General features: G+C 36.2%; 1 protein-coding gene across 1 annotated transcript; it reads right to left on the bottom strand.

The window, feature by feature from the left end:
• Positions 1 to 712: 712 nt before the first annotated feature.
• LOC128982706 (uncharacterized) lies at positions 713 to 19,996 on the bottom strand (the record flags this gene model as incomplete). The annotated part of the gene is made up of 5 exons (XM_054401645.1): positions 19,897 to 19,996; positions 5,095 to 5,372; positions 3,729 to 3,936; positions 1,945 to 2,319; positions 713 to 867 (listed from the first exon to the last, which is right to left on the bottom strand). Coding segments are annotated over exons 1-5 (1,101 nt in total), but the record flags the coding sequence as incomplete, so codon positions are not given.
• Between the last annotated feature and the right edge of the window lie 1,498 nt (positions 19,997 to 21,494).

Here is a 21,494-nt window from a genome sequence, read left to right as displayed (position 1 = left end):
TGGAGCTCGTTCGCTGCGCTCACTTGCCTTCAGGTTAGCTCGTTCGCTACGCTAACTCGCCTCCAGGTTGAAGTTCGTTCGCTACGCTCACTCACCTTCTGGTTGCAAATTAGCTGTTGTCATAAATGTAAAAGAAATAATAGTGCTGCACCCTGTTGGTAATCCTTGTAACTTTAATGCTATTGAACATCATAGAACAGAACCAACTTGTTTAGTTGAAACAGCTGTTAAGATTCAATAATTCCATTTCTCATAAGGCTAACATGGGAAACTCCAGAGCCACTGGGGCGGAGCCCGAAAGGATTTTTGAAATAAGAATATGCTTATATGTTAATCGGGAATGTGAGCTATCATCATGCCAAATTTCAGCCCAATCCGACCAGTATTTTTCGCGTTCACTTGTCACAAACATACATCCATACATCCATACATCCATCCATACATCCATACATCCAAACTTTCTCATTTATAATATTAGTAGGATAAGTCAACTGCTATAATTTGGTTGTTGACTTGTTGGTTGTCTTTTGATCAAATTTGTATGATTTGATTTCATTGAAAGCCACTTTACACTTGTTTATATTTCCCTATAAAACACTAAACTACCCTACCTATAGTAGCTACAAAAGATGTGGATTGATCTGATTTAAGCCAATAAAGAATATTAGCTAATTCAATTACCTAAACCAAACATAATCTAATATAAACTTACTTTTTCATTCTCAAATGCCCTCAGCAAAGTTTTTTGCTCAAATTTTGGCAATGTGACTATTTGGCTCCCTCTTTGCAGACCACAGAGCAGAATAATTACAAGACCATAAATATGGTAAAACGGTAACAGCCCAAGTAAAGTATCCTGTCCTTTGTCTGTAACAGAGTAAAAGGATTGAATAGTAAACTGAGGTTTTAGTTCAACTTTAAATTTTTTTACAGTGCCAAGCTGTTTTAGTCAGGATTATGAAGATAATTTTTAATGATAAATAATTTAGAGGTACTATCTTTGACTATTTATACAACTAGACATTCCATTTCCATGTTAAATTTGTAGCCAGATTTGTTATCGAAATTGTTGAGGTAGTTGATGTGAGCCATCAACAGATTGCACTGATCTAAATCACTAAATTCTGTTGAATACACAAACTTTTTTACCAAATAAAACTTAGGGAATGACTTACGGTGAGCTATAGCAATTGTTATGAGCCATCAACCTGGTCAGAAACAAAAAAATAAGGTAGAAAAAAGAGTTTTAGGTACTACATTCTGTGACTGGCTCAAACAACTATATGTTCTTTTTTAATAAAAAATTTGCGACAGCTGGTCCACATAAGTGGGATATCTACTTCAGCATCCAATACTCAATGGTACTATTTTGAGTCAGGGTGCAAAATTTCAGTTTTTTGGTTTTTTTTTAGGTTGGATATCTCTTTAACCTTGCATAGGCTTTGGGTCTGTGCGTGGAACGTATCCAGCAAAGCAAGAGGAGAGCTAGTAAAGCTAGTACAAGAGTGAACTGTACTAATAAAAAGTAATGACAGTTACAAGGATCTGAACCCAACATAACTGCCTTGGGTCTGAAGTCTGCGGCACTACCGACTAGCTACCGACTAACCACATTTCAAAATTCCCTTTTCATGGCACATTATATTAACCTTTTCTTGAAATATTCAGTTTACCTACTTCCTACTTTACATAGATAATGGTTAGGAATATGTTTTAGAAGCTATAAATAAACTCTAGTTTTTAAGTTGTCTACCATTTTGAATCTCAATCTTCTTACTGTGTATTGAATTTCACTCAAAAATCTTCAAGTTATCAAAAAATAATGAAAATTGTATCTCAAACTATGTTTGTATCACATACATGACTCCAAAATCTTATTAACATTCTTACATCATTATAGTATTATTGAAATCTAAACTAAATCCCTTTTAACTCACCACTTACCAGGAGAGTTGATTTCTACTCCGTTTGCACCGAATTGAAAAATATTGCTGACAATATTGCTGTGAGAAAGACAAACACCTTTGGGCAGCCCGGTGGTCCCACTGGAGTATGGGAGGAACGCTACATCGTGAACGCCTTTCTGCAAAGAACCTTGTCTGGAATGATCAACATGGTCTGCGATCATCTCACTTAACCTGACTACCCCTTGTGGTATAGAAGCCGGGGATGGGAAATCAACAGCGATTACTTTCCGAACAGTTTTTGACCGAGTTGACTCCTCCAGTTTAGCAATTGCTGCTTGGACTACGGGCAGTTGGTCCACACCGCTCACCACACACACACTTCCAGAGTTCTGCAGCTGATGGCAGATTTCATCTGAAACATAATTTTTGTTTGGTAAGTAAGATCATTTATTATATTTATCGTATTTGTTAGCCTGCTTTTGGCAACACTGGAAACTTAACTTCTTGGACAACGAGATAAGTGATGACAATTGCAAAGTACTAGTGGAAAAGTTTGCATTTTTAGAAGTTATCAATAATTTACATCAACTGAAAAAATAACTCTGTCTGGCTCAAATCAATTACATCCATTTCCTTTCTAAAACTGACTTTCTTAGATGGCTATCATTTCAACTTGGGAATGGAATATCTATTAGTTGTCAAAGGTAAAACTTATTTTTCTCTCAATTATTGTATCCAACGGATTACACACACAGGTCCGAGGCGTATGAGAGAAGCCAAATACAAGGTTAAAGATGCCGACAACTTGCTCTTAAACAAAATTTGATGCCGTCTAACTGTTTTCAACTGAGTGAGTATGGCAACGTTTTGTTGCTAATGTTTTGTGTTTTGTATCAATTCAACACTTCAAAATCATTACCATAACAAATAGCCCAGAATCTAGAGGTTATATTGTAATAATTATGAAGTGTGACAAGCAACGACAAACAGCAATGAACAGCTGTAGCTGCAATGACTCATATCATGACGCATATTCAAATGACATCATGTGATATTGAATCACAAATACTTTGGTAAGGAAATTTAAGAAGTTTCTACATGGCTTGTTTATATTTTAAACTAAGGGATTTATCTTAACATGAATTTTGAGACCAATGTTAGAATAATTATTGTTATTCAATCATTATTTGGCATCAATAGGGTTAGCAGATGGATTTTCTGTTGAAAGTAAAACAAAAATTGACTTTGTGTGGGATTCAAGACGGAAGCACAGTTCAAACTTCAACCATGAGTCTTATATTTGTCTAATTATTTTAGTCTAAGTTATTTTGATACATTCATTGATAGTATAAATTTTACTGTACCCCTAAAACCTATCCAAATATATATTGCAAATGTTATTTTTCCATCCACAAAGTAGTATTGCTCTCTGATATTAATTTTTTTCAAGGAAAATATTTGAATTTTTGATAGTTCCCGCAGCAGCCACTAGGTAAACTATCGCAAGCTGCAGCCAAGTTAGCTGACTGAGTGAGAGAGAGTGAGACAAAGAATCGGCTTAGAGAGAGAGAGAGAGATAGAGTATCGCGGCCGTCACGCTAGCCATCGTGACGGAAGCTGTGGAAAGCTCATTTCGGTGGCAAAATTCCATTCTAACTATTCTCCATAAGCATTTGACTTCTTTGTAATCATTCTTTGTAAAGGGTTTGTAATCATTGCCTAAAGCAAATCGATTTGTCAAAATTCCTCCCACATCACTTTCTGTCAACTCTTTCCGAATAAATTCAGAATCTTAAAGTTAAATATGATCTGTATACTGACCTGCAGTGTAGACATGGTTTATGAAAGACACTGATAGATCTGCCTCCAGGGCTCCCAGTGCAACGATGGCAAACTCTGGGCAATTTGGCAAAACGACAGCAATCACTTCACCATGGGAAAACCCAGCTTTTTTCAACGAGTTCATAAATCTTCGACTTAACTTTTGCACATTTCCATAAGTATAGATTCTTCCAGTTATTCCACATTTCTGGAACAGATAAAACTTAAATAGCAATGAATTCTATAACACTCTTGAGTTATAAGTGAAGCAATATTCTTATGATTACATGTCTTATTATTATTCAACATTATGGGCAGTGAGAATAAATGAACTTAATCAATTCCTTAACTAAAGATCATAAGGTCAGCGCTTTACTTCTGAAAAAACTCAATTGCTTTTTGATAGTTTGATTCTGGTCTGAGGCAGTACCATACAGATATAAATTTAAACAGAACAAAAATACCTGCAAAGTCTTCTCACCCATACTACATTCATAAATAATTAAAATAGTAATATGTCTTTCTTGTTGATTATCCAATAAGTGATTTTCTAAATTGTGCAAGCCAAATCATAAAATTTTTTTTTAAATCGGGTCTCATAAAGAACGAATATGGGTCCATCACTTTTCATTGAACTTGGTTATTAATTAATCAATTATGACATTAACCTCATCACTGTGAGACTGTTTGTGGATGAGTTAAAGGTTTTTTTCAAATTTTGAAATCAGGTCTTAAATTATTATGAAGTATTAAATTTTTTTAAGGTTATATGTCAAGTCAATATAGAACCCCTTCTAGCGACAAAACGTTTCCTTACTCACTCAGTTGAAAACAGTTATATGGAATCAAATTTTGTTTAAGAGCAAGTTGTCGGCCTCTTTAACCTTGTATTTGGCTTCTCTCATACACCTTGAGCCTGAGTGTGTAATACATCGAGCTACAAAAGGGTGAGGTGGTAATGTACAAGAGTTGAACTGTACTACTCAAATGTAGTGGCATGTACACGAGGAGTCGAACCCACGAAACAGTTGCAATCAATCAATTCAATTATCAATTAGTTAAGATGGGGACGCCACTATGTGCGTATTTTAACCCAAATATGAGTAGATTGTGTAGTCCGTCGAGCTACCGACTGAACCCCCAACTCACCACAGTGATATAAACTCTTTCTCCTGAAAAAGCCCCTTGTAGGGGTGAAATACTAAGTTGATAGTGTTGTGAACTTTTTTTGTACTTTCAACGGCCTGTAACTCTTTTCTTAGGGAATTTAATTTTGTATCCATATCTGTTCCCTTGATGAACAACAAAGAAATAAATTAACAATAATTTTTATGCATGTCATCAAATACAATCATAAAACACTCACAACAGCATTAGCGTCCGGAAATCGATCCACAGTTTCCCAAATCAAATCTGGGATCAAAACTTTAGGGATGTCAACCTTAGGAAAAGGAGACTCGACAATGCTGGATGAGTTGCGGTACTGGAAGTGAACTTTATGTTTGTCCAACCTCTTGGCATGGAGCTGAAGCTGAACCGTTGAGAAATGGGAGGCACAAATTTTCATTCTCCGAGGAAAAGAATTTTGAAAAGTTTTCACCCAGAGGTCCCACCCTGTGAGACTTCTAGGAGACATTGCTGTGTCTGAAAAAAATACAAATGTATTAAAAATTTGATAACATCAGAGTTGATATTCCGACACTTACAAAGACTGAACCTTTGATGAAACGGCTGGGTGAGGTTGACTTACTAGGGTACCTCACGCAATTCTTGTCTGGTCACGGCTATTATCAGTTGTACCTGCATTTGATAGCCAAGTTCGAACAGTACAACTATTTTTACTTTCCGAGCATTCTTCACAGATTCTTCCACTGCCCACGTTGGGATATGTTCCTTCTGGAGGCCACCAACATCTTGGGATGCTCTCGGTTAAATCAGCTTGCGAGAGCATGATGGCAACTGGGACCGCTGGTCAATCACTTTTGTTCGCAACATCTTCCAAGCCAAAAAGAACGATCTAGATAGGATTGCAGTCTAAGTTATGTAAGAAATGAGTGGCTAGACTCGGAGAATGAGCCCTTTGAGCAGTAGCAAATTTGAGCTAGTTCTGATGAAGTGATACAAGTATTTTGCCTGACTAGTGTCCAAAGAGTAGAGGAGGTCTTTTGTAGTTAGTCTACATGGATCTTGAACTACACTAAACTACACTACAGGCTTACTACTTGTCTACACATTTCCCACCTCTCCCTAAAAACAAAAGAGGAAGGTGTGACTTTCAGTGTTGTTAGGAGCATCCTGCTTTATCCTTCCCAACCCAATCCTAACTGACACATTGACACAATCTTTATTACTCAGTATCCTGAAAACTGGATAAGTATTCCATAGATGGTGCTGTCGATAAATAAATGTGTTATATCTTTTGGCAATGAAATGTAAACTAGGTGGCGTTCGCAGAAGCATCCACAAAATTGAGCGGAGTCATCAATGGTTCATATTATATTGTTTTTGTCATACTGCAGTGAAAACAGTTGTCATTGATGCATGCGTTGCGGGTCTAAAGTAGCATTTTTACTCTTTAGGGAATAAAATTCGTTTTTAGCCTCTATGGAGTAAAACTCAGCTGTTGTCAACTCAGTTGTAAATTTCTATTGTAAACGATTGAATACGTATCGAATTATGTAACGATTCGTGCTTCATAATAATTTTAACCTACAGTCTACAGTCTCTTCCCATAGCATTTTAGCATTGCAGATTGTTGTGAATAACTGAACCTTTTTAGAAAATAAGGCTTTAATAAACTTAAATTGTTACATAGTTGTCAAGGTAAACAAATCTCTAATACAAACAACAAGTAAATAAATACTTCAGCTGATTACTAAAAACAGTAATTCATAACATTCTCCCCATCAAAATTTAAACAATGTAATCAGCGAGGTAACTTGGTGGTTTTCTTGATCTTTTCGGCCTTTCTAGAGGTTGGTCTTGTTCAGGAATGAAGTTCGGTTGATAATCATCATTTGCTTGATACTCATGGTCTTGGATATCAAATGGAGTGACATTCTGTTCTGGATTGACATTTGGATCTGGATTAATGCTCGGCTCTGGAATGACATGTGGTTGTGATTCATCTGTCACCAGTTGAGGATTTTCTTTTAGCGTTGGAAGGACTTGGTCTTCTAGTAGACTTACATCCCCCCTTGGAGAAAGGTGCTTGAGGGATACAGTTGACTTTCTTCCATCATTGTGTTTAACCAAGGCATAGTGAGGGTTAGCATCCATCAGCTCTACTTCCTCAACTAAAGGATCAAATTTTGATGGCTGAACATTTCTTTTTAAGAATATCGGTCCTGGTTTCATGAGCCAAGCTGGCAGTGAGGTGCCATTGAGGGATCGCCGAGGGTGAATGAAAAACCTTTCATGTGGCGTACTGTTAGTCGAAGTGCACAAAAGAGATCTTATGGAGTGCAATGCATCATTGAGTACAACTTCCCATTGTTCTACCTTTAGTGACCTGGACTTCAGAGCTAACAAGATTGCTTTCCACAATGTTCCATTGAACTTTTCAACTTGGCCATTCCCTGCCGGATTATATGGAGTCGTTTGACTGGTGGCTATTCCTCTTTCATGAAGGTAGTCTCTGAGTTCTTTTGAAAGAAAAGATGTCCCTCTGTCTGAATGAATGTAGTTTGGCATTCCAAATATTGAAAATAGATTTTCTAAACAGCGAACTACTGTGCTTGAGGACATATCACTGCAGGGATATGCGAAAGGGAAGCGTGAATATTCATCGATTATAGTCAATAGATATCGATTACGTGTGCAAGATGGCAAAGGACCCTTAAAATCTACATTTAGTCGCTCAAAAGGTTTTGTGGCCTCGATAAGGTGAGCATTTGTAGTTTTGTAGAAACGAGGTTTAATCTCTGCACACATTGGGCATTTGTTTGTCATTGTTTTAACATCCTCAACTGAGTAAGGGAGGTTTTTACTTTTTACCCAGTGGTACATCCTAGTGATACCAGGGTGGCAGAGTGACTGGTGAAGTGCAAAAAGCTTGTCATCACAATTTATGTTTGTGACAGCTCCACAAACGCGTGAAAATGCATCTGCGGTGACGTTTTCTTTTCCTGGTCTGTACTGTATGTCAAAAGAATAAGGTGACAACTCAAGACGCCATCTAGTGATTTTCTCATTCTTTATTTTACTAGTATTCCGACTGTTGAACACAAACGACAAAGCCTGTTGATCGGTGATTAATAGAAAATGTCGCCCTATGAGGAAATGTCTCCACTTCTTTAGAGATTCGACTATGGCTAGGGCTTCCTTCTCAATAGAGGAATGACGTTTTTCACAATCGGTCAATGTTTTTGAAAAGAAAGCGACAGGTCTACCCTTTTGACTTAAGGTGGCAGCGATAGCAAAGTCAGATGCATCTGTTTCCACGACTAATGGAGAAAGATCATCAATCACGGTAAGTATTGATTTTCCTATGTCTTGTTTAATTTCCTGAAAAGCCAAAGCTGGCAAAGATGAGGGCAATATAGGAAAAGATTTGCAATCAATCAGAGGCCGAATCTTGTTTGAGAACTTGGGAACCCACTTTGAGTAGTGAGAAAATATTCCTAATGCACGTTTTAATTGAGATGCATTAACTGGCAATGGCAAATCTAACAAGGGTTTCAGACGCTCTGGATCTGCTTGCATAGACTGGTAGCAAATTTGATATCCTAGGATTGATATTATGTCTTGAGAAAATTTGCTCTTCTCATTGTTTAGAGTAATATTATATTTCTTAGCTACCTTTAAGAATTTATTCAGCCTTTCATCATGTTCTGACTGAGTTTTTCCGGCTACGGTTATGTCATCAATGAAAGCCCACACCCCTTCTAGTTCTTCAGTAGAAATAATCTTATCAATCGTGCGCTGAAAAGCAGACACACCATTTGTCACACCAAATGGAACCCTACAGAACTGATCAAGTTTTCCTGCTGCCTCAAATGCTGTGAAGCATTTTTCATGTTCCGATATTGGTATTTGATGGTAAGCCTCCTTTAAATCTATAGTACTGAATACTTTATTTTCTGCTATTTTACTAGCTATGTTTTCAATATTAGGCAAGGGGTAGGCATCTAATAGGGTAAACTTATTTATAGTTTGACTATAATCTATTACTAATCGCTTTTTATGAGATGAGCTTTTGGTAACAAGCACTTGTGCACGCCAGGGAGATGAACTTTCTTCAATTATACCACTTTGAAGGAGTTTTTGCACTTCAGAGTTGATGAACTTTTCATCATCATTAGAATACCTACGAGACTTAGTTGCAATGGGCTTGCAGTCAGGTGATAGATTATGAAAAAGGCATGGTGGTTCCACAGAAGCACAGGCAACATTACAAATGGACAGAGGTAACTTATCTCCTCCAAAATCTAGGTTCACTGAAGAATGCAGTTTCATTATATCATGACCAACCAATATGTCAGTGCACAGATTGTCAATAACAAACAGTTGTACTCTCTCATAGTTATGGTCAGAGAACTCTAAGTTCACATTAACATAACCTTTGATGGGTGACTTTAGGTTTGTGGAAGCCATAGATACCTGTTTCCGTTCTGGAATTACATGAAAACCATTTTCAATTACCACAGCTCGGTTTATAAAACTATCGGTACTTCCAGTATCAACCAAAATTTCAACAGGTATTTTATTTGCATAACCCCGCACAACTGCTTTTGACAGTCCATTGGAGGCAGCTGCACATGAAAGCGTGGTTACTACCAAAGAAGAGGCATTAAAGGTCTTACCTTGAGTTTTCATCAACCTGCATACCTTCACAAAATGTCCCCTTTTCTTACAACCAGAGCAAGTAGCATCTTTGGCAGGACAGTCGTTTCGAGTAAAATGACGCCGGCCACCGCAGTAGAAACACTTCTGTTTAAAGTTTTTTGCTACAGAAGCTGAAGTAGGAGACTCTTCAGGATCTATATTTTCATCCAGTTGATCTGGTAGTGTTGATGAAGTGTTGCAATATGTGACTTCAATTTGGTTTGAAGATCCATATGCTTCACAGCTCTTCTGTGCAGACTCAAGTGAACGTGAAATGTCCTCAGCTTCTTTTAATGTCAAGGACGATTTTTCTAGTAGTCTTTGTCGAATATGGGGGTTCATAATTCCACTTATAAAGGCATCTCTAACGGCTTCATCTCGATAAGTATTTCCATCTATGGCACGAAAATTGCAATCCTTACTTAGAAGTTTAAGTTCTTGTAGATACTTGTCTATGTTTTCTTCTTTCTTCTGCTTGCGGTTTGCTAGCATGTGTCGAGCATAAATTTCATTCTTCTTAGGATTATAAATAGTTTGCAAAATTTCAACTGCTGACTTAAACGTGGAACATTCAGAAATATACTCGTAGACATTGTAAGAAAGAAAATTAATCAACACGTTAAGTTTCCTCTCTTCAGTAACTGCTGAGTCAGATATGAAATTTTCAAGTGTCCTGAACCAGTGTTTGAATGCTCTACTTGCAGAAGGATTTTCAGGATTAATATCAAACCTGTCTGGTTTTAAAAGTTTTTCCATTTTGATTTTGATTATTTAACCCTCCGAGTGTCACGCGTCATAAAAATGACGCACAACACACTTTGTGTAGGGTCACGCGTCACTTTTATGACGCACAAACATCGTTTACGGCGAAGGCTCTATGACTGACTGAATCGGATTGAACTGGATCGAGTTAGGTATCGTTCTTTCCGTAATATTCTAAGCTTTCTCCAGAGGTCTGTCTCTAAGCGCTATTCATTTTAGTTCCGAAAATATTGTAGCAGACAGCTGACGTGCGTGTATTTGTAAACAGCTAGGTTCCCCCGGACCGATGACTGATGTGTTTTATTACGTTTATCATTGTTTTAGTGTTAAAAATCAAAAGTAGTGATATACGTGGTGCATTATAAGAAGATTTAAGTGGTTTTGAAGTGCTGGTTGATGATCCTGAAGAAGTAGGTAGTGATATTGATGTAAATTATCAGCCAGATTCCTAGCTATGGTTAGGCTATGCATTCTTAGCTAAACGCTATGTACTGAAATCCGTTTTTCGCTCATAACTTATTTATTTGATAACTTACCTCGCTATATGATTATATATTTGTAATCCTCATTAAATTTAGAACAAAGTGGCTATTTTCAAATATTTATAGGCCTATAATTTATACAATTTCATTGAGCGCAAACTTATTTTTTTTTTGAAAATTTTCGAAATTATATTTTTTTTTACCTAAAAATTTTTTTTTTGAAAAAATGTTCCTTATGTTTTATATATAATATTGAAGCCCATGATTTTCCAAACAAAATGGTATATAGAACATTAGAATTGACATTGTTTTAAGCTTCTCAGATCCGTTTTAATAAAACCTTGCAAAGGGGCCAAAAATAGGTGGACATTAAGGCCTAAACTATGGACACTCGGAGGGTTAATTATCTTAATAAATTTAAGTTTATTAAATTTGTTGTGAATAACTGAACCTTTTTAGAAAATAAGGCTTTAATAAACTTAAATTGTTACATAGTTGTCAAGGTAAACAAATCTCTAATACAAACAACAAGTAAATAAATACTTCAGCTGATTACTAAAAACAGTAATTCATAACACAGATACATTAATCCATTCCCACACTCAACACTGCCCACCTTTACTACTTCCTTCACCACCCCCTACGTGGTGGACCTGTTTCCGTCTCTTACCATAGCATTTTAGGATTGCAGATACATTAATGTAATTGCCAAAGACAGTTCCCACACTCTGCACTGCAAGCCTTACTAATTCCTTCTCCATATCCTACGTCATAGACATGTTTCCTTCCCTTCTCACAGCATTTAAGTATTAGATACATTTATCTAACTGCCCAAACGGTTCCCTCACTCTGCACTGCCAGCCTTTACTACTTCCTACGTCGTGGGGGATGTTTCCTTCCCTTCTCATAGCATTTTATGATTGAAGATACATTAATCTAACTGCCACAGACGGTTCTCAACATATGTTCATACCTACTTCCTAAGCCACTTCCTACATCGTGGACCTGTTTTCATCACTTTCCATAGCATTTTAGGAATTTAGATACGTTAATCTAATTGCCACAAACATTGCCCACACTCCGCACTGCTAGCCTTTACTACTTCTTTCACCATTTTCTATGTCGTGGGCATGCTTCCATCCCTTATCATAGCATTTCAGCATTGCAGATACATTAATCTAACTGCTACAAACGGTTTCCAGTTCCCAAACTCCACACTGCTCACCTTACTACTTCCTTCACCTCTTCTTACGTCGCAGACATGTTTCCCTCTCTTTCCATAGAATTTTAAGATTGTAGATACCAAGATACCATAATCTAATCGTCATAAACAGTTCCCACACTCCGAAAAACTCGCCTTTACCACTTCCTTCATCTCTTCCTACGTCACGGACCTGTTTACCTCCCTTCCCATAGCATTTTAGGATTGGGGATACCTTAATATAATCGTCATAAACAGTTACCACACTCCAAAAAACTCGCCTTTACTGCTTTCTTCATCACTTCCTACGACACGGACCTCTTTACTTCCCTTCCCTTAGCAATATTGGAATGCAAATACCTTAATCTAATAGTCATAAACAGTTTCCACAATCCGCACAGCTCGCCTTGACTACTTCCTTCACCACTTCCCACGTCGCGGACCTGTTTTCCTCCCGTCCCATAGCATTTTAGGATTGTAGATACCTTAATATAATAGTCATAAACAGTTTCCACACTCCGGACAGCTCGCCTTGACTATTTCCTTCACCACTTCCCACGTCGCGGACCTGTTTTCCTCCCTTCCCATAGCATTTTAGGATTGCAAATACCTTAATCTAATGGTCATAAACAGATCCCATACCCCGAACAGCTCGCCTTTATTACTTCCTTCACCACTTCCCACGTCGCGGACCTGTTTCCTTCCCTTCCAATAGCATTTTAGGATTGCAGATACCTTAATCTAATTGTCATAAACAGTTCCCACTCTCCGGACAGCTCGCCTTGACTACTTCCTTCACCACTTCCTACGTCGCGGACCCGTTTTCCTCCCTTCCAATAGAATTTTAGGAATGCAGATACCTAAATCTAATCGTCATAAACAGTTTCTCCACACTCCGGACAGCTCACCTTGACTACTTCCTTCACCACTTCCTACGTCGCGGACCTGTTTTCGTCCCTTCCCATAGAATTTTAGGAATGCAGATACCTTAATCTAATCGTCATAAACAGTTCCTACACTCCAGGCAGCTCGTCTTGACTACTTCCTTCACCACTTCTTACGTCACGGACCCGTTTTCCTCCCTTCCCATAGAATTTTAGGAATGCAGTTACCTACCTAAATCTAATCGTCTTAAACAGTTTCCACACTCTAGACTGCTCACCTTTACTACTTCCTTTGCCACTTCCTACGTCACTGACCTCAAGCTAGTGTCGTCATTTGATTATATTTATGATCCATACCACTGTTTATGTTCTAATATCTGTGGAATAATGCTATCAGCTATTATTTATCTACTGCATTCAAAAGTCAACAGCTGATCATATGTCTTTGTTAATGTGTCAAATACTGATTCCATAAGGATTACATTGAAACTTTGAGACCCAGTGGGGCGGATTCCTGAGAGACTTTTTTAACGCCGTATAGATGTTGGCACTCACCGATATGATCTTTATCACCATGCAAAATTTGAAAACGATTGATTCAGCCGTCTAGGAGGAGTTTGCGTATTACGAAATGCATAAAAGTCGATGTATAAGAGCTTTGCTCGCTCCGCTCAATAAAAAATAACCTAGTTTTTGTTAATTAACATGTACAAAAGAACCTGATTGAACTCTTAGTCATCACTTCCACGTGGTTGAGCTTCTAACTATCAGTATTGACCTTTGATAACATATTTTCTTTTTCTTTCTTCTAACGAAAATCAAAACAGCTCAATTAACTTGGCTTGGATTGATAACAAAACCTTAAACTTCGAAGACATCATAGTTTTATATAGAACCCTTCCATCAGATTTGTGTGTTCACTATTTTGGTTCAGAGCAAACATAATATTTTTAGAATAAAAACTAGTGGCTTATAGGGGCAATAGCCCCTATATGTATATTTTAGTAACTATTTTGTATAAACTACATGTATTAGTCTCATGGGTTACCCTACCTTGAATTTTCGTTTAACATTTGTGTAAACACTGTTTTTTTTTAATAAATGCCAACTTCTGTGAAGGTTTGGCCTTGCACTTTATTTATTATAATAGTGAAAGCCATTTGCAATCGGAATTGAATCCTTGTAAACTTAAACGGCATATTAGGATCTGTAGATATTAGTTTAATTTTTGGCATGAAAAATATGTTCCCTTTGCCTACTCCAGTAATAACTTCTAACTTTACACTTATTTCAGACATACCTACACAACCAATCGTACTTCATTAAATCCAGACCCTTAAATTTTGGAAAAGTTTATTTCAGCTTTATAAATAGTACACATATAACAGTAATGATATTACATATTACCATATGCTTTAAATAAAGTTAAACCACATGTTTTAAAGTAAACAAAGTAGACATGACCTAGATTCCCATGCTATTTAAATGTGAATTATTTGATTCCGTAGCAACTTTTTGGTGCAAGATTGAGAAAAATGAATAATTTTCCCCAAAATTTCATGCCCAGACCTTTAAAATGAGACCCCTCAAAGCTTTCTACGGCCTCCCGTTCGCCCACAATTTCTTTGTAAAATTTTGGGCTTACGGAATTAGATATATATGAAATTAATCTCATGTTTATAACCTCCCAACTAAACAATCTTGTTTACATACTCCTCCTTATGAAAATATAATAAGAATTCAATTTCAAAGCACAGCTGATATAAGCCAGTGTTAAAGCTTAAATTGGTTTTAAACAAAGAAATACCGGTACATTTAGTCAACACCAGCACCCTCTTAAACATTACCAACATGAAACATGTACTCTACCAATTTCCCAATAGGATGAGAACTCTAAGCACTTTTTGAAGTCCTGATAGTGCAGTATGTTATTAGGTTGTATTTAATTGGTATTCAGTTGTTAGTTCCACCATTGACTATATAACACTACTAGATTGAAGACTATGCGGGAGGACGCGTGAACAGGAAATGTCTACAATGTACTGTGTTGTGCACGGTGGATGCACGTAGTACTGACCCCTCTACTTAGATCGCAGCACCGTCACCACGAAGTTCATGGAACCGTCGCCTGGCGCGCTGCAGTTGCTGCCAACTGGACTGGACTGAGCTTAGCGGCGGACTAGATTAGACTAAACTGTTGGACTAGACTCGGCGATGCGGAGAGAACGATTGCCCGCGCTCGCGATGTACTCGGCAGCGGGTGGCGGCGCAGCTGTGTGAATGCGATGTAGGTCATTGCTCCTGATGTAGTAGGCTACTGCTGCGCGCGCGATACCGCGTTTTGTTTACTCATAGTCATTTGCACGTACCGTTTGTATGCTTGGTACGGTACGAGTTTATTCAGGAGGGTATAGCAAATCTTTGACAACTTATTTTTAATTTCTCCCCATATTAGTTAGTACATGGATAAAGTATTGTTTACCCCAACAGTTTCGAGTATGAGTTTTGAGTGGATATATCCACTGAATTGATGTCTGAAATCACCGAACGATTTTGAAAAATAGTACTGTAGTATGTTGTAACCCTTTAAATTCAGAACAAAATAGTATAACTCCAATTTCTGTAAAAATTACGGTTAAAATTCCATTATAAATTATGGTATTTCAACAAAATATCCCTTAATACAAGAAACAAATCTAATAATTTCTAAAAAACCATGTTTTGATTGAATTAAGTACTCGTATGTAATAATCCTTTTTATTCTTAACAACATCTAGTGCAGCCCCATATTCCGGTAAAAACTACGGTTCAAAAGTTCTTGAAACTTATGTTATTTTCCCATAAAACTATGACAAAACCGAGAAAAGGATTAAAAAAAAAATTAATTCTGATTGATTGAAATTCTTCTGTGATGGTCCTTATAATTCTAAAGCAAATAGTGCAAAATGTATTCATTATAAAAATTGTCATCGTAAAAATCTTTAAAATTAACAACGCTTAGTGAAGGTTAGTAATTTCTTTACTCCAAACAAATAATCGAAAGATACATTAAATTAACAGAAAAATGATTTCTTATTTGCTTATGTACAGTACAAAGAAAACTTGTTGAGTCCAAACTGTTGTTTGGATCTCCCAGACTGTAAAAAACACCCCCGCTGCATAGTCAATGCCCACAGGTACGTGACCGCGAGGATATCTCGGCTTTTGTAAGCTGGGGTACGGTGAAAGTTTACGATCCCTCGTTTATGGCCCTATGATTTAGCAAATGAAGACCCCACATCGGCAGCTACAGACAACCCAATGTATAAAAATATAAAACACCCTGGTCAAAGATTTGGTTCTGCTGTATACAAATAAATGCTTGTTAAATGCGTTAAAAGAAAATATAGGCCTACTCCTACATACGCTGGGGTTTTCGTTATCTGGTTTGAAAAATAATGTGACAAATCTGCATTGCAAAATAATTCAGGCATTTTGCATTACACTTTTTACAAAGTGATGTGATACTTAAATTGAAATAGTGTTAAATGAAATAAAAAAAATGTGTAAAAATAATATTTATTACGTATAACCATGAATATAATTAGTGTAAATAGTAATGAAAAAGTCAAACATATGTAACATATGTATCAAACATATGTAAATATAACATATGTAACATATGTATCAAACATATGTAAATATATTTAAGCATTAACTGAAAAGTTAACATTTAACAGATGCTACTTTTCTTGTACGGCAATAACAGTTGTGTTTCAAAGGTGCCTCCAGTAACTCAAGTATATACAACAACGGAAAGTGTTGTAATCATAAACAATACATCTGTGTTCTACTGGTGTTGAGGAATCAAATTAGGGTTATTTAATTGTGTAGTACGTAAATACTTTTCAATAAATTAAAAAAATAAATGTTTGTATTTTAGTCTAAAAAATGCTAATAATTATCTTATTACTAAAATATAATATGATATATTGCTGTATTGGATTTAAGAGTAAAATGAAGACGTTATGTAGTGATAATCGTGTCTGTCTAGAGGTATCAAAACATGACATAGACGAACTATTGAGTCGTATTGGTCATTGTTCAGTATGATGGGTACTTTCCTGTTAAAGGGAACACTCATTATTATCGATGATTTTTTTCTCGATATATCGATGTTTTTGTTTTCCGATCCATTACAAATTGACAACAACTAACTGATCTTGTTTAGGCTAAAATAGTCTATTATATGGATTAAGAAATGAAACTGTTCTAAGCTAACCTAACATAACCAACCAAACTTGCTGTACCATTTAAAAAATTTCGTTTGGGTTTGAATATAAAAGGCAAGTTATAAACACGGAATGTTTAAATGTTACAGCAAGTTTGGTTAGTTGTGTTAGGTTATTTTTTTTTAGAACAGTTTCATTTCATTAATGTTTGTTGATACTGACTGCACAATATTTTTCGTAGTTGTCAGCTGATATGTTTCAATTTGTTAATATCGATATATCGAGAAAAAAATCATCGATAATAATGAATGTTCCCTTTAACAGGAAAGTACCGTATGGGTAATGTTAATTGTCAAACTTATTTCGGTAATATCATTGACTATATAACACTATATTTTATATATGTAGTGTTATATAGTCAATGGTAATATGTTTTATTTTCTATTTTTTACAATATTCAGGTTTTACATTTAATTCGGTAATTTACAATATTCATTCAGCTAGGACTACTTGTCATTCAGCTAGGGCTTTTAGCAGGGTAATAAAAGTTTCTCTTCTGTGAACGCTTCCCTCACCAGTCCTTGGAAATTTGTCATCCCAATCTTGGGTGAGCGAGGTTTCTTTTTCAAAGCGTAAAAGATTAGCATGCAAGAATGATGCAAGTGTTTTATATTTTATTGTTATACGAACAATGGTTTAAAAAATAAAGAATTGTAAACGTTGTTCTGCTGTATGTACACAGTGGAGAAGTATACATGCGAAATGTCAATTCTATCTCTGAAATCACCAAACAAAGGATATTGTTTAGGTAATGAACTTCAATTATGTATGAAACACACTTGTGATCACCATGTTGGGGGTGAAGGTCGTTTCGGATTTTTAATAGTTTGTAATATATTCCCGCTGTTAAAAATTTCAAATAACCATTTTGGTTATTTTTTCCCATTGATTTGTGAACATTTTTAACATCTAGTATTATAAAAGGCTGTGTATTTTGAAGGCTATATCAATTATACGTTAAGCAGTGTAAATTTGATATCACAATATCAAAATCGTCCAAAACACAGAGACTTTGTACAGTTCCCTACTGGTTTCGTAAACAAATATTCACAAGACTATTGTTACACCATTATTATTATTTGAACTTCATCAATGTTTCTTGTGTTTTGGGATACTCAACGTTTCTGGAGTTGGATCAACTCCTACCGTTTAAAGTAATAATAATTAACAATTAGTTTGCAGTATTATTTCTTAAAGTCCAAATAATAATAGTTACATGTTTTAGAACCAAATTAATTATGATATTTTCCCCACTACACAGTTTTAATAGACTTTCCACGTACGAAATTTGTCCAAGTACCGGTAAGGGTAGTTAATAAACCTAAAACGTTCATAAGTCTTCATATTGACTACATCGGTTTAACATTTTTAGCGGTTGCAAAAAATGGATGTGATATAGTGGAGACAGACTGACTCTCACCACCACGTTTTATAATACTGTAGTATAGATACATATTTTTTAATGAGAAAGGGTGGAGTTCTGGTCTCTGGGGACATCGAAACGAAAAAGTAAATCGATCACAGGCTGAGCCCCTATGGCGATAGTTTATTATAAATATAAAATTGGCTGTTAACGGAACTAAAGAACATGTAACAGTTATATCACACTTCTAAATTAAAACCGAGGCTTACCATAGGCCTATCAAATATTTAACCCCGTTTTACAGCAGCAATGTCTCATATTACTGACACATCAACTGGTGCCTGTTTCCCTTTAGCAGACAGATGTTGTAAATCATAGTGTAGCCAAGGGGTTGTCGGGTATTGTGTAAAGGCAATGCCCTTATACCCGAACGGAACGAACGCTCTGCCACCCCCCATGTTCTGTCATTTCACTTTCTCTTTTCTCTGAGCACATTTTGCAGTTTTTATTTGCTTTGGGCGTTTTGTGTGGTCGTTATTTCAAGCTCGTTCACTAGTTTCAAAGTGTTAGGTGGATGTATTCTACTATACTTAATAGATTAAAATTTAATTGTGATATGTGGATAAATCAATTTATTTATTTATAAAATATCACACTTTCTTAATTCCAATTAAATATTTTATTATAAATTCTTACAACAAAACATTTACAACATGGCGGGTTTGATTACGCAAATTTGTATTTAAGTTATTCTCATCGGCGTTTTAAATTTGATTAGATACTGATAGGAAATTGACACATATCTACAGGACATCTTTTTTATCAATCAAATTCACTAACCACTAAAATATCACGATAAATATTAGGATACGAGTCCCTGTCTAATATCTCAGATTCTTAGCGAAGCAGTTAAATTAATGATCAGTCGCGCTTCACTTCTAACAACACGAATTCGAGGCGAGCGGGGAGCGGATGTGCAGTTCCGGCAAGTCACGTGGGCGCGGGTAGCATGGCTCAGCTGTCGGCTGTCTGTACATTGCGTCGTAACAGCAGACAGCACTATGTTTTCATTGCCCGCCACATCGTGGCAGCACCTACTGGTCGGTGACGTCAGCGCTATGATCGCCCCTTCCCGCCAGAGTGTGCTGATTGCTTGTTCACAACCAAATGCATGGGGCTTTCAATCTATAGTGTTATATAGTCAATGGTTCCACTGATGGTTTTTTAACTAGCAGCTGATATTTGTGTGAGAAATATTTTCATAGGAGACTGGAGTTAACATCTCCAAAAATTACTTTGCTGGAATGGTTTTATAGTAATATCATAGACAAAAAGAATTAAATATAGACGCTCAGCCATGTTGGGGTTACTATGGTTACCATAATTTCTGGCACACACTGCTGGGATCACCGTGTAGTTACATCCCAAGTAGCAAAAATCGTTGGCAAATCGTTGGCCCAACATTTCTGTCGATCGTTGGCCAACGGTATGTTTTGGCACTCAGTCTTACGGTTGGCCAACCAACCAATTTTTGCGGAAGGGCCAACCTTTCCATTTGGCCTAAAAATAAAAAACACAAAATAATAAAGATTTAGTATGAAAATCATAATTATCAGTTGAGTAAATTGATTAAATAGTTCATAAAAACTAATTTTGAAAAAAAACGAGATAAAATTTTTTGGCCGGGGCGGGTCTCGAACCCGGTACCTTCGCATAGTGAGTCTGACGCCTTACCTCTGAGCTAACTGTGCTTCTTAATTATGAGTGCTTTCAAGTGGTCAAAGAGTAGCCGACAGGTGCAATGGTCACAATACTGTACTTAAAATATTTTTGATGCTACAGTATAATATGATTCTGTCAATCTGTTTAGGCCTCAAGTAGTTGAATTGTTTTTCTGGTAGTTGGAGAGTATAAGTATTTGAATATAGATTATTTAATTACCATTAGATTAGGAGGCTACTGTTATTATAATTGATTGTTATATAATTAATTAATCTTTCCCCTATAACTATTAAACAAATTGCTCAAATAAGTTAAAGAATATTGTTAAAAAAAATGAATTATTATAATTATTATATGTCAAGCAGGTGTTCCCCATTGTATCTAGTATCACAACATCTGACTATTTACTATAGATCCAAATTTTTACAATATTTGTCTTATATTCTGCTGCCATAACATTTATGTACTTTTACATAAATAAATTCGTTAAAATGTGTTTTAGAATGTTTTATACTTAAACCCAACGAAGGCCCAACGATTCTTTCCTTTGTAGGGCCAACGAATACCAGTTTCCGTTGGGCCAACGTTGGCAAATCGTTAAAATTTCGGCCAACCATTTCCCAACCGTGCCGACCATTTCCCAACGTTGGGCCAACGATGTGTGCTACTTGGGATAGCGCTTCATACTGTGAGGTAGCGCGTACGCTGTAACTACATGGCCCTCCCAGTGGTGTGCCCCAAAACCTATGGTAACCGCAGCACAGCTGACGGTCTATATTTAATTCTTTTTGTCTATGGTAATATCATAGACTATTATTGCTAAGGGAGTATGCTTAATCTAATGATAAACATTCTGAAATGTTAGAAAGAGAGAATATTTAAGGATAATAAAATTCAAACGACAACACATACGTTTTGTTTAAGTACCAGTTACTTTTGCCATAGTTGGGTTATTCAATAATTGTCATTTGTCTTTTGTTTTCAGTAGAAATTGTGAATTTATATATTTTAATTTTTTTACTGAGAAATCAAACCTCTCCACAGAACGGTTTACTTGGTGACTGTATGAGTCATAGGTTGTATAATATGATTAAAACTTCATTTGTAAACAAAGGCCGGACGCAAGACAATTACTTTACGATTACACCTAATGACTTTTTAAACATAGTTTGTTTAGAAAATGGCTAACCTTGATGCTTTTTATGCCTGATAAATTCAATAAAAGCCTTCTTTTTAACTCTTATAGTACCAGTAT

This window comes from Macrosteles quadrilineatus, unplaced genomic scaffold (assembly GCF_028750875.1).
Source record: "Macrosteles quadrilineatus isolate MER2022 unplaced genomic scaffold, UCM_ALF_1.0 Scaffold_1041__1_contigs__length_21493, whole genome shotgun sequence".
Classification (NCBI taxonomy): Eukaryota; Metazoa; Arthropoda; class Insecta; order Hemiptera; family Cicadellidae; genus Macrosteles; species Macrosteles quadrilineatus.
Note: the sequence above shows the minus strand (reverse complement) of the source record. Positions and strands in the feature narration are given on the sequence as shown.